The sequence below is a fragment of the Phoca vitulina genome, unplaced genomic scaffold (genome assembly GCF_004348235.1).
Source record: "Phoca vitulina isolate PV1807 unplaced genomic scaffold, GSC_HSeal_1.0 scaffold1, whole genome shotgun sequence".
Classification (NCBI taxonomy): Eukaryota; Metazoa; Chordata; class Mammalia; order Carnivora; family Phocidae; genus Phoca; species Phoca vitulina.
The window spans coordinates 11,853,239-11,868,078 of record NW_022589704.1 but is presented as its reverse complement, the minus strand read 5'-3'; the positions used below and the strand labels follow the sequence as shown (position 1 = coordinate 11,868,078).

The following is a 14,840-nucleotide window of genomic DNA, read 5'->3' as shown; positions in this document are numbered from 1 at the left end:
AGGAGGGGTTTCCAACTCTTCCGAGTGGAGGTAATTTCCATTTGGCCAAAATTTAGTACATGGATGAGTCACCTAGCAGAAGCTAAGGGGAGGAAGGAGGAGAGAGAGGAGCTTAGTTATAGAAATCTACTAAGTAAGGCTTGACCCTTCGTCTGTTTATTCAAGTGAAGACCCTCAACTTCATAGCTATTAGCTCAGTTGTCCATTCTTCTACTTGTCCAGTCCTCTATTAATTTATTCACAAATTTAAAAATACTTACAATAACCATCCAGGAGATTTACTGGGTATCCACTGGGTGCCAAGGATACAAAAATCATATTCTACTTGGTGAGAAAGACCTCTAAACATACAAATGTGTAGGACATAGGTGCCATGCTAGAAGTATATACAAAGTAACCAGGAAAAACATTTTTTTTTCTAAAATGGGAAAAAATGGGCTGAAGAGGAGTAAGGACTACGGAGGAATGGAGGGGCATGAAGCTTTGTTAACAACAAATAAATATGACATACGATAGGATATATGGTATTATTGTAACCAAACTTATAACCAGTTTACTATTACCCATAAAGACCAAAAATTCAACCAGGAAAAAATGTTTTTTTAATCTAACAAAGATAAAGAATATTGGTAACTCTTTCTCCATAGCATTTTTATTCTTTTCCTTCCACTTATCACAATTGGTAAATGTAGATTTATTTACACATATGTTTTTAATATGTCTCCACGACTACACTGTGAGATCCCTGAAGGCAAGAACAAGGTCTATTCTCTTCAGAATTGTACATCTAGTGTCTAACACACAATTTGGAACATAATAGGAGCTTAACTATCCAAGGAGAGAGTAAGTGAAGAGGCCTGAACATTATGGAAAACACTGGGGGAAATGCTCTCAACAAAGGCAGCACCATATTTTGGTAGAAGGCAAGTGGAGAGCCTAGATGAGCTGCCTGAAGCTCTGAGTGAGAAAGAAGAGGAAGGACTTGATGGGCATGTGGGAAAGAGTAAGGAGCCATGACCAACAGAGGTGACATGCAGCACGAGAAAAGCGCTATTGATTTGCCCTCATGGGTGGGGTTTCCTTTCCACTCACCTTTTATTCCTGGAAGACCTGATGCCCCTGGATCTCCCATCATGCCTCTTGGCCCAGGATCCCCTGTTTCTCCTGGAGGTCCCTGCAGCCCAGGCACCCCTTGATTACCTGAGGATGAGAGGGAGGTTCTGCAGACACCCGCATGAGGTAGGAGTTACCTTAATGGGGAAGGTCGTCTGTGCTCTTAACAGATGGGTAATTGGGAACATTGTCATCACTTTTTTCCCCTAGACCTCCTAACTCTAGAGAGAAAAGCACACTTAACCTCAGATGCAGCAAATCACTTCGGAATGATTACAGCTGCCATTTATAATTTTAAACTTTCACTATATTCTGAATCGGCAAGACGAGGAGCCATTAACATGTTGTGCTATCAATGTGATATGTGTCTTAAGTCTAAAGGAGAAAAGAAAACCAGCATCTGAGTCGCAGGGGGATTAAGGAGGGATGGAAAGGAGCTTTTATCTGTCAGCCCCTCACTTTGTGCCTGGCACCTTGCTAGGCTCTTAACAGGTGTTGTCTTGGTTTACTCCCAGACCAACCCACTGGGATTGGACTAGCTCCACCCTATGGGTGAGGAACAGTAAGTGTGAGTGACTTGTCCAAAGTCACAGATCTGGGAAGTGGCAGAGTCTAAGCGAAGGTTGGCTCTTTCTGATAACCTAGAAGATAGATGAGTGCTCTGGAAATTTCCAGGCTCCTTTCAAAATACCTGGACACCCTGGTGGTCCGAAGGCACCAGGTAGTCCTGGACTTCCTGGTGGTCCTGTGGGCCCTTGAACACCGGGCAAGCCCTGCTCCCCGGGTGCTCCGGGATGTCCTAAAGAAAGAAGAATCAAACATCTGAGTAATTGTGATTGGTCTTTGAGGCGGGGCATCTATAAAACCTCCAACTTCAGCACCTGACATTATTTTCTAGTAGTACTTGTTTACTTGTTGAAAAGATAACACTAAGGAAGAATACAAAACACCTTTAATCCTACCACCTTAATACAATTTCTCATGTGTATAACAATGTGCAAATAACACCCACAATTTTATATTCTGATTTTTTAAATTAGCATATTATAAGTAATTTTCCAAATTTGCTATTATTTTCTCCTCCTCCTCCTCCTCCTCCTTCTTCTTCTTCTTCTTACTATTATTATTAAAGTAGGCTCCATGCCCAGCGTGGAGTCCAACACAGGGCTTGAATTCACAACCCTGAGACCAAGACCTGAGCTGAGATCAAGAGTCAAATGTTTAACCAACTGAGCCACCCAGGCAGCCCTCTAATTGTTGTTTTGAAATGACCAGCTGATAGCTTATTGGGTTAATCTTAATTAATTAACCTAATTTTCTCTTACTATTAGCCATGCAAGTTATTTCTCTTTGCTGTTATGCATAATGATCTTTATATATTTTTAATCCATTTTTCTCAAATTATTTCCTTAGGAAAAATTCCTAGGCATAGAATTTCTAGGTTATATTTTGGTTCATTTTTATGCATTTTAAGCTGCTGAAGTATTTTAAAGTAAATCACAGGCATCATGGAATTCCATCCCTAAATACTTCAGGAGGTATGCCTGAAAAAACCATTTTTCTACATGGCCAAAATAACATCATTGCAGCCAAGAAAATTAATACCAATTGTTAATATCATCCCGTACTCATTCCATACTTGAGTTCCCCCACTTGGGCCCTTAATGTCCTTCACAGCTGGTTTCTCCACACTGACTCTCATTCCAGAAACACACATTGCGTCTGGTGGCTACATCCCTTAAGTTAAAGGAAACAATCTACTACAGTCTCTATCTCAGGACAGAGACTTGCTGACGAGAACAGTTCAGCTGCTGTTTAGTCTTTCAGAATAGACCATTCTGTTCTCGACAGAGGTGGCCAGGTGGTTTGGGTAAGTGCTGCCCGAATGCACACCCCTGCGTGTAACTGGTTACAGCAACTGTAAGTGCCTGCCCTGTGCTCACTGGGGACTTGTGAGTTTGTTGGTTTGTTTTCCTGCTAATTCAGTAAGAAGAAAATAACTCAGACTTCCTTTAGTTACATTTCTTTGATTACTAGAGAAGATGACTATTTCCCCTTGTTTATTTACAATGTATTACTTTGATACAATTCAGATTTACAGGATAACCCAATAGTCCATGCTGAAATTAGCCAGTTGAATCTGCAAATAAAATATATGCCTCTGGATTTACAAACCCGTGGTGGGAGGCACAGTCATTATTTATTAGAACACACATGAAACAAGCCTGTGTTAGTCTATACCTGGTCCCTGATCAGCTTTAAGATCTATGAGCCTCACTGTGTGTTATTTTATTTATCCTGAAAACATTCCTGCAGTAAAGGTACAACAGTGTGATTCTCATTTCCAAATGGAAAGACTGAGGCTTGCCTCCCCAGTTGCACCTGTGTTAAGAACAGAGCTTCTGAGTTAATCTGTGCCGAATTTTCTCGCTGAATTGAATGGGGTGATGGGGGGGTTGAACTATACCCAGTACAATCATTTAAAATCCCCTGAGACAGGCAGCAGCTCTATGCCTTCTCGTTGGGCTCATTCAAATTCAATCAACGCAGCTTTTCCCAGTCAATGGAACTTGTGTATTTAGGTAAACTCTGTGCTGGTGAATAACATATGATGTAATTTGGAAATTTTAAGCTAAAGCTATGGCATATGAGAAAGGGAACAGATTAAATGGTGACAACTGCAGGACACCAGGGAAATTAGGCTAAGGCAAATTTTCTTGAAAAAGTTAGCCTACGTGTAAAATAACTCAGATTTATAATTTTTCACTTAAAATACTAGGTAATACCAAGGCTTCCATTTTGGACTAGTTTCAGCTTATAAAATCTTACTGTCTTAATTGTTTACATAAAAATATCAGTAAAGGTAGAATTTTCAGTTTACCCCCTGCTTTCAAGGAATCTTATTTGATCCTCAGAACAATCCTATAATTATGCATGGGGCCAGTTTACAGGTGAGGAAACTGAGCTCAAAGATGATAAGCAACTTGCCCAAGACCACACGGACAGTAATAATGGAGACTGACTTTGAACCACTGGTTTCCCTTCTTCAGGCTTCTTTCTCACTCTGGTACTTATTATGAACCCCCATAATGTTAAGCTCAAAACTATTTTCCCCTCCAAATGTACACTTCAGCTGCACACTTTGGTTAAAATACTATATTATCTAAATCTATTTGACCATGTCAGAGGGAAAAGACCAATATGAAAGAGAGTGGGAAAGTTCTTGCCATTGTAATAGCTTGTTTTTCTGTTGGACTTCTATTTTAGCAATCTTATGGCATAAAAACAAACAAAAATTTCAGATAATACTTCTGCTCATATATTCTTTCTGTTGTATGTAATGAAACATGACTAATGTCGAAGACAATTTTAAGATAATGCACAAAACGATGGGCACCTGGGTGGCTCAGTCAGTTGGGTGGCTGACTCTTGATTTCAGCTCAGGTCATGATCTCAGGGTCCTGGGATCCAGCCCCGAGTCGGGCTCCAAGCCCGATGGGCAGTCTGCCTGAGATTCTCTCTCTCTCCCTCTCCCTCTGCCCCTCCTCCCACTCTCCCTCTCTCTCTCAAATACATAAATTAAAAAAATGCACAAAACTATTAATAGGAGATATTTTAACTTACAAGGGACGCATCAAAACCTATCCACTACCAGCTGAATGAGATCGTGCATACTTCTTTAACCTATCATTTGTGGATGGCATTTGTTCTTTCCATGCAATGAATATTCCTGTGCATGTATCTTTATACATGTGTCTGATAATTGACTTCAGATAAATTCTTACAAGTAAAATTACTAAGCTAAAAGGCATGTATATTTCATCAACGATGGGTCATGTACTATAGCCCAGCCACAGCCTTGAGCGGAAGGCAAAAGATCACAGGTACATCGTAATCCGTTCTGAGGGATTACATGTCAATCATCACTGATAAAGTACCGTTTTGAACAATTTAGATTCATTGTTGGTGGTGAAATTTTACTTTTTTTTTTTGGTTTGGTTTTTAGTAAATTAGATATTTAGTAAATGAGATATTCAATGATAGCTCAACAATGGCACTCCTCACTGGCATTCACATATGATTTTCTGAGTAGGAAAGAAAGGGCAGGAATGACAACCTGAGGCTGTGGTCAGTGTGAATGGTTACTGCCAATGTATCATTTATAATTCTAGAGATTGTGAAATAGTTCAGCTTTTGGTTGCTTGCCATAATCATTTCTGACCATGTCAAAATCTGGGCATGCCAAGGGGAGTGGATTGTTATGTCAACATCATAGGTCATGTGAGCTATGGTGGAAAAAGCCTGAGAATCCCTGGGATATAATCCTGATGTCCTTCTGGGCCAAGGATGTGGTGGCAGCATTTATACATAATCCTTCGGGATGTACCTTAGTGTGTAAAGGGGGGAAGAAAATACTGATATAAGTATTGCCAGCTAGGAGTATAAAGTAATTGCTCTATTTTTCAAACTAAATTTATTCTGTTTTGTTTTGTTTGTTTGCTTTTTAAGTAGACTCCATGCCCAACATGGAGCCCAACATGGAGCCCAACATGGAGCCCAAATTCATGACCCTGAGCTCAAGACCTGGGTGAGACCAAGACGCAGACGCTCAACTGACTGAGCCATCCAGTCGCCCCTATTCGTTTTTGTTTTAATAAGAAAAACATGTGGCTATACCTGGACATCCAAGGCTACCTGGTTCACCCTTTGGACCAGGTGAGCCAAACTGACTTGCAGGATCACCTTTGTCTCCTGTAAGTGATAAAATGCATATAACATTATTTAAGATAATTTAATTTTGTTTCATACACATGACTTAATAACTGTCATATTTGTCTTTATAATTTATCTTCAAATATTACAGAAAAGTTTTTGAAAAAATACTTTTTTTCCTATATAAAAACAAATGGAAACATAGAGGCAAGATGTGATTTAAAAACACACACACACCATTTTTATAGTTCATAACAATCATAAGAAACTATAGATCTTAATAAGTTTGAGTTTTTAAGTTCCCAAAAATAGTTTCAAATTTAGGTATCTATTTAAGAAATTATTTGGTACTGATTGACTATATTCTTATATGGTGTTTTAGAAACAAAAAGCAGAAATTGCCCCTGTTTTAGCTGCTGTAATCACATTTTAAGCTCTCTGCAAGGAAGTTCAACTCAGTGTCCTTGTAAAAACAAAATTAAAAGGCACACTTTATTGATGACTTCACAAGAGACCACATATTCGCAGGCCACGGAAGGCAATGGTTCCCACAGTACCACAGGGCTGTGCCACATTGTGGCTGTGCTCTTCCCGACACAGGACTTCTAGCTGGGGGCCAGTTATAAACGGAGGTCTCAAAATGGTGTGGCAGGGACGGGCAAGACAACAGATGGGGTTATAAGAGAGAGTTAAGAGTCAATTAGGTATGATTTATAATATCTTCCTACCCACACCCCTTTCAAAGGGGTCCCACCCACATTTGTGGAAGTTTCTCTTCCACCTGACCCTGCTCATAGTTGTGGCTTTGAGGGATAGAAATCTGGTCCATCTCGGGTCAGCAAGTCTTTCCTTGAGAAGTTGGGATAAAAAGCAAGAGTTTGAGGTCATTGGTTATTGAGGCAGCGACCAAAAGGATCATCACGATGTCATTAGCATGATGCTTTGATGCAGAGCATGTTTGTAATCCAGACATATCCAGAAAGATCCAGAAAGGATACTGGTGATGAAGCCAGTTGGCAGGTAAGTAAAAGCCAGTCTCAAGAGACAAACCATGGGTTGCTGAAGGGCTGGGTTTCATTAGCCTTATGGTGGGCTTCATGAGACCACTTTTACTCCAGGGACCACGAGTGCATTTCAGTTCCTTGCAAACATGGCCAGATACAAGAATGAAGAACATAAGAAGAGGTAGGTTTGTACTTTGAGAGAGGCAAAGGGACTATAATAAATGCATAGGGAATTAGAAGAGGACTGAGTTTTAAACCATGAAGCTATAAAATGTCAACTCAAATATGAGAACTTCCCTTCTTGTAACTATTTCTGAGGAAAATATATAGATTATTCCTTCTGAAAAAATAAGTTGCACAGTTCATTTTTTCTTATAGCAGTTATCCTATTACTTATGGAGTGTCTCTCAAAATGCAAAGCATTTTGTGGTAAGGGAGGAGATTTTTAGGTGGTTCATTAATTACTCTTTTATAGTTCATTGTATTCTTTTTTAAAGATTTTATTTTTAAGTAATCTCTACACCCAACATGGGGCTTAAACTTACAACCCTGAGATCAAGAGTCGCATGCTATTCTGACTGAGCCAAACAGGTGCCCCTACTCTTTTATATTTTAAAGTTATTCATTTTCATCTGTATAAAGTAAAATATAACTGCTCATCAAACCTGTGAATTCACAGATAGTGAGGTTAAAGCTAAGGTTAAAACAGTGAATCATATTTAAATAGATTTAAAGAAAAATATTAACCCACTGGTATACAAGGACAGTAACAATGTTAAAGAGTTTACATAAGGGGCTTCTGGGTGGCTCAGTGGTTAAGCGTCTGCCTTCGGCTCAGGTCATGATCCTGGGGTCCTGGAATCGAGCCCCGCATCGGGCTCCCTGCTCAGTGGGGAGCCTGCTTCTCCCTCTCCCACTCTCCCTGCTTGTGTTCCCTCTCTCACTGTGTCTCTCTCTGTCAAATAAATAAATAAAATCTTTAAAAAAAAAAGTTTACGTAAACATCACAATTTAAGATATCCTGATTTTTGTTTGCCTGTTTGTCTGAATAAAAGTTAAATGAAACCTCTAAGAATATTTTTATCCACAGGTAACTTTGTGTTTCTGTTTCCCTACAAATCTGATTAAGGTAGAATGTCAGCTGTGTTATGAGGCAGCATTGTTTTTGGCACAAGGTAAACCAAGACTATGAAGCCAAATCTAACCTGTAGCTTTCTGTAAATAACTTTTTAATGAAACACAGCCACACCCCTTGTTTGCATATTGTCTGGCTGCTTTCATGCACAGTTGAGTAGCTACAACAGAGCCCACAGAGCTGAAAATATCTGTGATCTGACCCCTTGAAAAAACACACTTGCTGACCCTTGGCTTACGGTAAAAATAACCCAACTGAAAATTAAATGTGGCCCAGAAATTCTTAAGTGACGTATTAACACCTGGAGGGAAGTCATGGCTCTGGCCTTCTCTGTCCTGTGACTCTTGTCACTGGGAACCTAAAAGCCCTATCTACAGAGTCTTTAGAAGAGACATTACCTCCTATGGGGCAGGAGGCTTCCAAGCCAAGGTAGACGCTGCCCACAATGTGGATCTGGTCTCCTTGTACTTGAGCTGCCACTTAGGGAGCTTCAGTCACCACACAGACTGCTCAGGGACCCCCACTGAGGAGAAAGACCTCTGTGCTCGCAAGCATGCTGTTCTCTACCTGCTACCCTCGGATCTGAATGACAAATGTGGATGATTTGGGTCTTGAGTGTTTGACGTCTAACAGAGTCTAAGAAGAACCCCTTGGTTAGTACCCAAAATATATCAAGAACTTACAAAACCCCCATAATGAATAATTCATTAGAATCCAAAATATATCAAAACCCTTACAATGCCCCCCAAAACGAATAATCCAATTTAAAAGTGGGAAGAAGACAAGAACAGACATTTTTCCAAAGAAGACATCCAGGCAGCCAACAGATACATGAAAAGATGCTCAACATCACTCATCGTCAGGGAAATGCAAATCAAAACTACAATGAGATATCACCTCACACCTGTCAGAATGACTAAAATCAGCAACACAAGAAACAACAGATGTCGGCAAGGATGTGGAGAAAGGGGAACCCTCTTGCCCTGTTGGTGGGAATGCAAACTGGTGCAGCCACTCTGGAAAACAGTATGGAGGTTCCTCAAAAAGTTAAAAATAGAACTACCCTATGATCCAGCAATCACACTACTAGGTATTTAACCCCAAAATACACTACTAATTCAAAGGGATACATGCACCCCGATGTTTATAGCAGCATTATCTACAATAACCAAACTATGGAAACAGTCCAAGCATCTAGCATTTCATGAATGGATAAAGAAGATGTGGTATATATATATACAATGGAATATTATTCAGCCATAAAAAGAATGAAATCTTGCCATTTGCAACGACATGGATGGAGCTAGAGGATATTATGCTAAGTGAAATAAGTCAGTCAGAGAAAGACAAACACCATATGATTTCACTTATATGTGGAATTTAAGAAACAAATGAGCAAAGGGGAAAAAGAGAGAGAAGGGGGGCAAACCAAGAAACAGCATCTTACCTATAGAGAACAAACTGCTGGTTACCAGAAGGGAGGTGGGTCGGAGGATGGGTGAAAAAGGTGATGGGGATGAAGGAGGGCACTTGTGACGAGCACCGGGTCATGCATGGAAGTGTTGAATCACTATATTATATACCTGAAGCTAATATTACACTGTATGTTAACTAACTGGAATTTAAATAAAAACTTAAAAAATAAAAAGTAAAAAAGAAGCCCTTTGATGTTGCAGTTTGTTGGATATACTTTAATTTTCATACCAAATGTGCATGCTCACAATATTACAAACATGAACTTGGTGGATGGCTGCTGTATGTCCAAAGCATACCTTTAGGTCCTCTCATTCCATCAATTCCTGAACGTCCGGGGGACCCTGGAGAACCTGGCTCACCCTGACAGTGTAACAAAAGACTTTAATTTGGTTTCAAATACAAATGACATATTCATAACATTATCCAGTTATAATCTTCCATAACCCATTTCCATATATTTGCAATGGTAAAGAAAATCAGAAGTGCATTGCAGCATACTAATACATGTGTCTAGCTTTTTAAAAGTGACTAAAACTCCAGAATTAGAGGTACCAACAGGTAGCATGATTACAAAACAGTAAATGTATCACATAATTTGAATTTTAAGGATTGATTGAGCAAATTATTACCAAATAAAATATTGTTAGAAGACTTTTTTTTTTTTTACCAAAAACTTGAAAAATCTATTTGATTCCAAAAGATGGCTAGCAAATTATATCCATCTTCTAGAAGTTGTGATGTAGTCTATGACACATATTGTACCTCCTGGCTTCTCAGTGGGGTATTTTACTCATGGTTTTGAAGACCAAATGTATTTACAGCAAAATCTGTGATATCTGCAACCAGATAGGAAGGTTTAGACACTGGAATTTGGGTTATTTTTCAGAGGATTCTTTACTCTGATAAACCAGTAGTCACGAGGAAAGTTTCTGTGGAGCTGTTTAAACTAGGCTTGGGGGGGGGGGTAGGGTAGTACGTGGAGTAAGTGACTCTGTCATCTGTCACGGGAAAACAGGCATGAGCCCTCCTTAGAAATTATAGTCACATCATGGCCTTCCAGAAGCTTCCATTCTTTTCGCTTACATTCTAAAAGCCAGTCAAAGAGCAATGATGTACACTGGCAAATTATGACTCCTATGGGCATCCGAGAGCAAAAGGGTTGTATTATTTCTGTCCTCCCAACCAAAGCCACTTACCTGGTCACCTGGAAATCCCGGAAAACCAATAATCCCTCTTGGCCCAGGGGAACCTGGGGGGCCTGGGGAGCCGGGAAGCCCTGGCTGCCCGGTTCTACCAGGCTCCCCTCTGTGAAATCCGGGTGCTCCGTGTCTTCCCGGCTCTCCTTTCCTCCCCTGCATCCCAGGATCGCCTTTATCACCTGGTGGGGTTACAAGTGTGACAAACCTCTTCGAGGAAATCCTGGGTGGAGCAGTAGTGAGGCTGAGAGTTTGGGTCCTCTACTTAGGAGATGAAGCCCAAGGTTTTGGGAGTCCTGGTTCCTGCCCTAAGCCCCATCGTGATGGTTTTGGGCTTCAGTGACCTCACTGGGAAAGAAGCGCCCATGAATTGACTCAGGGAGGAATGAAGGGACTCCAAGGGAGGAATGAGCCTGCAGGGTCATCCATCTGCTTTGTCACACACTCATCTCACAAATGAAGAACTTACGTAGCTCAGTTAAAAAACATTCGCCCCCTAACAACTAGTTAAGGAGAGAGCCAAGACAAGAGCCTGGGCCTCACGCAGACTAAACCTGAACTTGGGGGGCAAGAGAATACAAATGTGGTGGCCAAAATCCTTGCCATATACTGCTTCTGGGGAGCACAGGCATTGGGGTGCTTGTTAGAAAGGAAGAGTGGGGCCTGCCCCAGACGTGCCAATCCAGAATCTGCATTTTCACAAGAGCCCCAGGGGTTCGTGGGCATGCTGAAGATGGAGAAGCATGGGTCAAAACGACCTGGACAGTCATCACTGTGTTACTCGTTTTAATACCAGTCACCACAACTGGGGGTACTGGGAAGCTGGAACTGGTATTAGATGTACAATCTTAGGACTGATCCTAGTTTGGAATATCCAGACCTATACATACGTATGAACTTTAACTAAGTTCTGGCATGGAAAAGCCAAAGAAAAATGCAACATGAGGTTAATCCGTGTATATTTGTATCTAAAAAAAGTGACCTTCTCCAATCTCAGCATTATTAGGAAAGCTGCCCCTTATGCATGCTTCTTTGAATGATCTAGAAAGGCCAACTCATTTGATACAGTTAAAAAGAATGAGCTTTTACCTACCTTCTTCTCCTGGGAATCCACCATCTCCTGGAGGTCCGGGTTCCCCAGTTTTCCCCTTTTGGGAAATGATAGCCATCTCTCCTTCATCTCCTGGGGGTCCTCTCTCCCCTTCAGATATTAATTATGAAAGAGAAGAACAAACAGAAGCACCACACACATGATTTTTCTGTTACGACACTTCAGGTCCAGTTTGCAAATCCACATTTCATTTCCTAAACCATATTTATGTTTATAGCTTGCACAATATCACAATGGATTTCCCAAAGGAAGGGCCGCACCTTTTTACATCCCCCTCCCAGTGTGTCCAGCAACAGGGTCTGGGGTACAGGCAGTGATCAGTGGATACTTGCTAAATTCAGCCAAATGGGTCTCCGAGTCTTAGGTGAAAACAGATAGGCTTGAAAAGTTCCAAATCTGAAATATGTCTCTTCATCCAGTAAAACGTGAACTGCCCATCTCATATTTTACAGTTCCCTGTCTTTCCCTTCCTAGCCACCCTCTATTATTTTCCTTACATTAAAAGAACACTTATTTCAACTTGCTTCTCCACATAGAGAATTCTGAAAGGTAGGACGAATATACGGTATTTCTACCTGATTTTCATAAACATTGTCCAGTTGTAGAAGTGTGCTCAAGTGGGCTCATACCAGCATGGTGAGAGCCAATTACTAACAAGCCAAGAATTTTGTAAACCAGTTATTAAAGTGCTGGCAGCTTTAAATCAGCCATGGTGGGAGTATTTCTACCACGGGAGCAAACACCAATCAGGGCATTTTTTAAAAAAGTTTTTATTTAAATTCCAGTTAGTTAACATACAGTGTAATATCAGTTTCTTAAATTTGTTTTATTTTGGAGACCATAATAGCATAGCAAACATCACTTAATCTAAGCTAGCTAAGAGTGACTCTGATCCCTTGATTCTTTTATAAAAAAATTTACTGGGGCGCCTGGGTGGCTCAGTCATTAAGCGTCTGCCTTCAGCTCAGGTCATGGTCCCAGGGTCCTGGGATCGAGCCCCGCATCGGGCTCTCTGCTCCACGGGAAGCCTGCTTCTCCCTCTCCCACTCCCCCTTGCTTGTGTTCCCTCTCTCACTGTGTCTCTCTCTGTCAAATAAATAAATAAAATCTTTAAAAAAAAAAAAATAAAATAAAATAAATAAAAAAATAAAAAAATTTACAGGCTAGTAAAACAAAAATAAGAGTAGAATCAATCCACTAAGAAGTAAAAGTAATTTAAATTATATAGGAGGCTATTTACCCAAAGGGCTTTAAGGACAAAAAACTTGTTTCTCAAATTGTCAAGCATTCATTCTCAAAACTGGAAATGAGATTTTACCTTCACTCACTATGGCCTCCTAGCTAAGTGGTAAAAGTAAATATGTAACAGGGATGGACACAGAACATTTACACCAGTAATCTAGAAATTTTTATTTTTTAATAGTAAGGACAACTATTTTTTTAAGATTTTATTTATTTGAAAACTTTAATTTTTTTAAAGATATATTTTTTATTTTAGAGAGAGAGAGAGAGCATGAGCAGGCAGAGGGGCAGAGGGAGAGGGAGAGAATCTCAAACAGGACCCCCTTACCCCTCACTGAACCTGGAGCCTGACACAGGGCTGGGTCTCAGGACCCCAAGATCATGACCTGAGACAAAATCAAGAGTTGGACACTTAACCGACTGAGCCACCAGGGTGCCCTGAAAACTCTTCCTTTAAAGGAAGCTGGGGAGGCGTAACTCATGGCTCAGATGGAAGTGGACTTACTCTATTTCAGAGGTCAGCAAGTTACAACCTGAGAGCCAAATCCCACCTGTGACCAGTTTACGTATAATCCGTGAGCTACGGTTTTTACATTTTTAAATTATTAGGGGATAGAACTCAAAATGGGAATAAATAACATTTGTGACATGTGAAATAAATGAAGTTCAAATTTCAGTGTCCATGAAGAAAATTCGATTGGAACGCAAGTTATATTAGCATGTTTCCATGCAATGTCTGGCTGCTTCCATGCTGCAGAAGCTAACCTGAGTGGTTTCAACAGGGACCACAGGGGCCTGTAATATTTACTATCTGGCTCTTTACCAAAAAAAAGTATTATTTTTTTTTACAAAAAAAAAAGAAAGAAAAGATTGAAACAGAGACTGGGGGCCTCACCCCCTTCCCAACTGGTGAGAAGGTTCTTTTCAACCCAATAGCCATATATCAAAGCCCTTGTTATTTTTTCTATTAATAGAGCAATTCATTTATCAGTTATATGCAATAAGACTGAGAGGTTGGAAAATGAATTTGGTTTAAGATTCTAAAACAAACACCAGCAATCCAAAAGGAAGAGGAATCCAAGCTGCAGAATCGTCCCATTTATTTTTCAAAGACCATCTCTATACGTTCTGATCAAATACCAAAACCACCAATGTGGCATCATCGTGCTGTCAAGTGCATTTACCTTTGGCACCTTTCACCCCACGGTCTCCGAGGAAGCCAGGCCGACCGTCTTCTCCCGGGTCCCCCTTATGGCCAGCACGTCCCTCGGGGCCAGGCTTTCCTCTTTGCCCCGGAAAACCGGGGAAGCCAGGCAGCCCCTGGGATCCTGATGAAATGAGAACATGAACTTGTAGAAAGACATTTTAAAGGCTAGCATGCTTCCTAGGTTTGCGTTCCTTGTCGTCGGCATGGAGATTTGCCCTCCCTCGGACCCCAGTTTGTACCGAAGGTGAATGACCACTATCAGCCCCGCCACATGTATTGGCTGTGCTCGCCTACTCAGCTTTCCACCCCATAGGGCTGAAGTGGGAGCCTTTACGTTTCTAAGTCCTGATCTCATGACGCTTTAAGATGTGGGGGGGGGGACGTGGGGCTGGCGTGTGGGGGCTCATCCGATGTGGAAGTACATTAGCCCTGACCCAACACCTGATCTGCTCTACCTAGTGTGTTGAGCAGAAGTGTTTGTGGGTTCTGTGGGCTTAATCTCCCTACCCACCTTTTCCCATTTACATATGCCAAAACATTCTGCCACTGGAAATAAAAATATAGGAGATAAGAAGAAGGGAGCTGTCACTAAGAGAAGGACAATATCAGGCTGAAATAACAGTAATTCAATAGTATGATCATA

At 40.8% G+C, this 14,840-nt stretch overlaps 1 protein-coding gene across 1 annotated transcript in view; it reads right to left on the bottom strand.

Annotated features, from left to right (window-relative positions):
- The window catches only part of COL4A4 (collagen type IV alpha 4 chain), a 120,993-nt gene that overhangs the window by 26,843 nt on the left and 79,310 nt on the right, over positions 1-14,840 (bottom strand). Inside the window, exons 32-38 of the mRNA XM_032401003.1 lie at positions 14,175-14,318; positions 11,731-11,838; positions 10,638-10,819; positions 9,738-9,801; positions 5,791-5,865; positions 1,805-1,912; positions 1,093-1,200 (exon numbers count right to left, since the gene is read on the bottom strand). Of these exons, the coding sequence (XP_032256894.1) occupies positions 1,093-1,200; positions 1,805-1,912; positions 5,791-5,865; positions 9,738-9,801; positions 10,638-10,819; positions 11,731-11,838; positions 14,175-14,318 (789 nt within the window). The remainder of the gene's footprint in view (positions 1-1,092; positions 1,201-1,804; positions 1,913-5,790; positions 5,866-9,737; positions 9,802-10,637; positions 10,820-11,730; positions 11,839-14,174; positions 14,319-14,840) is intronic.